General features: G+C 53.7%; 2 protein-coding genes across 2 annotated transcripts; one reads left to right on the top strand and one right to left on the bottom strand.

Moving 5' to 3' along the window:
* Window positions 1–1,006: 1,006 nt before the first annotated feature.
* Window positions 1,007–1,541, bottom strand: H310_10867 (hypothetical protein; the record flags this gene model as incomplete). Its single annotated transcript, XM_008877351.1, has 2 exons — window positions 1,007–1,024; window positions 1,083–1,541. 2 exons carry the CDS (start codon window positions 1,539–1,541, stop codon window positions 1,007–1,009), a joined length of 477 nt encoding a protein of 158 aa, XP_008875573.1.
* Window positions 1,542–2,870: 1,329 nt separating this feature from the next.
* H310_10868 (hypothetical protein) lies at window positions 2,871–3,440 on the top strand (the record flags this gene model as incomplete). Its single annotated transcript, XM_008877352.1, has 2 exons — window positions 2,871–3,221; window positions 3,273–3,440. 2 exons carry the CDS (start codon window positions 2,871–2,873, stop codon window positions 3,438–3,440), a joined length of 519 nt encoding a protein of 172 aa, XP_008875574.1.
* Between the last annotated feature and the right edge of the window lie 285 nt (window positions 3,441–3,725).

The following is a 3,725-nucleotide window of genomic DNA, read 5'->3' on the forward strand; positions in this document are numbered from 1 at the left end:
GTTTCACGTCGAAGTTCTGGTCGACGCTTTTCTCTCTTTGCGACGTCGACCTCGCAATGTCAACCTTCGACCACCCTGAGCCGGACGGTCAGACTGAACGCGGTTGGCGCGTTCTCGAAGACATCCTTCGGACGTACTCTGTCGCATCGTCCACGACGTGAAGCACCCTGCTTCCCCACGCCGTGTTTGCCTACAACGCCTCAGTTCAGGCGTCCACGGGCTTCTCGCCTCATTACGCAGTTCACTTGCAGCACCCTCGGCTGCCTCAACTCCTTGGTGGCTCTCCTCTAAGTGTGGGAGGAAACACTGTTACTAGCGTCAAGCACTCCGTCGACGCTGCCGTTGTCCGCGACCATCTCCCAGTGCGAACGACGAAAGACATCAAGTCTTTTTTGGTCCATCGCACCTCGGTGTTGCGACAAATTCAAGACAACTTGGCTGCCGCCCAGTCCAAGCAAGCGGCCCAAGCAAATGCACGCGGTCGCTCCAACCTATCGACTTTCGAAATCGGCGACCAAGTCCTGTTTCACAAGTCCGCCGTGCCCTCCCATGCGTTCCGCGAACGCAATGGCAATCTAAGCGCCAACCCGAAGTTGCGTGGCGCTTGGGTCGGACCCTTTGCCATCGAACAAGTCGTGAGTCCGACGAACTATTCACTCAACCTACCTGACGACTGGCACGTACACAAGACTTTTTACGTGGGAAAACTGAAGAGGTATTTATTACCTAACACCTCTCCTACCAACGACGATGCAACGATGGAAGCCGCTCGCTCGCGTCCCGTGGCTCCTTATGTTCACCGTCCTCCTCTTGGACGACGAAGTTCGGCAACGGCACTGGAGCGGGATAATACACCGCAAGGGATCCCCCTGCGCTTCAATGTACCGCACCGCCTTCCGACACGCCGGCGCGGCCGCCCACGCAGTCGACCGACTGCCTTCCCTCTCGCGGTCTTCCAACTGCCGCGCAGGAGCCCGACCGACTCGTCGACGTTCGGTGGACGCAATCAGGTCGTCGATTTGCCCTGCGCGACGGCGCAACTACAAGATGGATATCAGACGACGAGGCAAAAGCGATCTTACCTCATGATCGCGCCGCCATGCTACGCGCGTCGCGATCCGTGCGACGACGGCGCCTTGAAGACGATGGTACTTCGCGTGCCGGTTCATCGCGAAGTTAGTCAGCGCATTGGCCAACTCCGTTGTCGACATCGGCCACTTCCCGTGCCGACCACCCCGTCCTAGCCCCACCAACGAGTAGACGAAAATGCTGATGTACTCCAGCATCGTCTCGTCTCCTCGTCGCGCAATCAACCCCACGTCCACGACCCATTCAGGACACTGGGCCTTCATACGCTCCTTGAAGGCCGTGAACTCCAATGGGTGCGCCTCCGCCACCCAAAGTTGCTCGTGGGCGCACACCATCCAAAGGATGTGCCATTCCAAGTCTTCATGGCCGCCGCTTCGAAACTTCTTCATGAACGCTTCCACGCTGCTGGCGTTCAACGGGACGTAATCCGACATCTCGCGCAGCCGTGCCATGCGCTCCGTCACTCGCGCCGCGTCATCGCGAGTCACCCCAGCAAACGTCTGCGTGGACGACAATCACAAGTCTGACCGCTCTGTCCAGATCAAATCACGTTCGGCGACCGGATGGCTCCCAAAGACTTGCATCGGCGTCATGGAAGCACCCCCTTCGACAACCGCAGGCACCACGTCCTGAAGAGCTGCGGCCATCTCTGCCAGTTGAGCGACCTTGTTCGTTCAGCGTATTCTGCGGTCTAAAGTGTGGGAGGGTGTAACCGTGTACACTATCCGGACACATCCGCTTTTCTCGACACCGACTTTCGCCAGCACTCTTTGGCAACCTTGCCCTCACCCTGTAATGGCCGCCCCTGACCAATGCATCGATCCCAAGATTACTGCGTGTTTCCAAACCAAGAAGATTGGTTAGCGTGTCTTAGCAGTAGCGTTAAATAGGAGTAACGTTACCAATTCATTCTCCATTCTACCAAACAAAGCGCATCTTCCTCTGAGCTCGCTTACAACGGTGCCGTCATCGTGTCCAAGGTGTACCCTCGCAAGCAGAAATTGCAGCCGACGATGGCGTCGCCCACCGTCGGCTCGGTTCAAGTTGCAGGTCCCGTTGGATTCGCTTGTAGAGCAGCTTGTTTTCGACCGTGGCCCAGCCCACGTTCGAGCTGTTGAAGGTCCGTCAGAATGCATGAGCAATGCGCGCCTCCGACATCCTTTCGACCGACATGACGTCATCGCGGCGGGGGTCACCCGTTTCGTTTCATTGGAATTGATCGTGCCCCGGGTGCAACTGGTCATCGACGTGTAAAAATGGATTGGAACACAGTGTGTGTTTGGCGGATGGATGGACAGCATTAGGACAAGCGAGCAGTCAAGACTTCATGGTCGCCTACAGCGATAGCATAGTTGTCGAAACCAGATGCAATGCTACGCTACATGGAGTTTTTTTCCACAACGAGCTGTACCTTGCATGACGCGGACCTCGAGACTGTGGCAGCAACGCGGCGCAGTGGTCGGAAAGGATGCCGCCACCGCCAGTAGAAAGGTTTTGCAACTCATCCTTACCACCATCTTCAAGCATGTATGCCAAAACCGGAAGTCAACCTGTAAGAACAAGTTAAAGATTCTGTAGAGTCCGATAACTTTTCACTGGATTTGCCACATTGTACGGACTGGTGTCATTATCCTCACACTGTGTTGGCACCAACAACACACTTTGTGAGTGACCTGATGGCTTCGACCCACAAACGCCGCAACTTCTCCGAGGATGACGACATAATGCTACTTCGTCAGGATTCCCTTGAAATGCCATTCCAGGCGCGACGTGGTCTCGTGATGGACCGTTGGAATGCCGTTGCAAGCGCCCTGCGTGAGTCTTCCGAGTTCAGCCGACCCAAAATCGACGCAAAACGCGCGTGCAATCGCATTATGCTGCTAATCGATGCGCATCGCAATTACGACAAAGCTTCGGCTCAGGCCTCTGGCGTGGATGAAGACGTCAACGAAAAGATCTTGCTCTTGGACGACTTGTTGGCCGCGTATGACGATGCAAAAAATGCCGACCAGCGGCGTGCTGATGAAAGTCGTGAGCTTGCAAATCATTCAGAAGCCATGGGAAGTCTGATTCGTGCTGAAGCGATGGAATCAATGGGCAAGCGGAAGAGGAAGAATGATGAAGATGAAGGGGTACCCTCCGGCGGTAAACTTATGCGTGTCATTACTGTGATGCAAGAACAGGCCAAGGTGGAATTGGATTTTCAAAGGGAACGAATGCAAAAAGAAATGGAAGAAAGACGCATCGAGCTCGAAGAAAGACAAATGGAGCCGCAGTTGATGGCAGAGCAACTTCGCCAGCAGCAGGATTCGTTAGCTTTGTTGATGAGAATGATGATTGAAAGGAACTAAAAGCTCATAACAAAGTTCATTATACGTCAATTATTTGTAGAATGTCAAGATATTCTCTTAGTGTTGGCGGTTGCAAGTTGAAGAACTTACTGATTTGGTTACCGCCAAAATGGCAGCAATGACAATTTGTAAGAAGCATACCCACAGCGACCACTTTTCAACCGGGGACAAGCGAATCATTCCCAATGTTTTGAAAGTCATAAAAGACCATAAAGATTTGAAAATCTTGAAGTTCCATTCCACTGACTGCCTCACTTACTCATCCATTTGTTGAACTCCATTTTT

The sequence above is a fragment of the Aphanomyces invadans genome (genome assembly GCF_000520115.1).
Source record: "Aphanomyces invadans strain NJM9701 unplaced genomic scaffold supercont1.28, whole genome shotgun sequence".
NCBI classification, from domain to species: Eukaryota; Oomycota; class Saprolegniomycetes; order Saprolegniales; family Verrucalvaceae; genus Aphanomyces; species Aphanomyces invadans.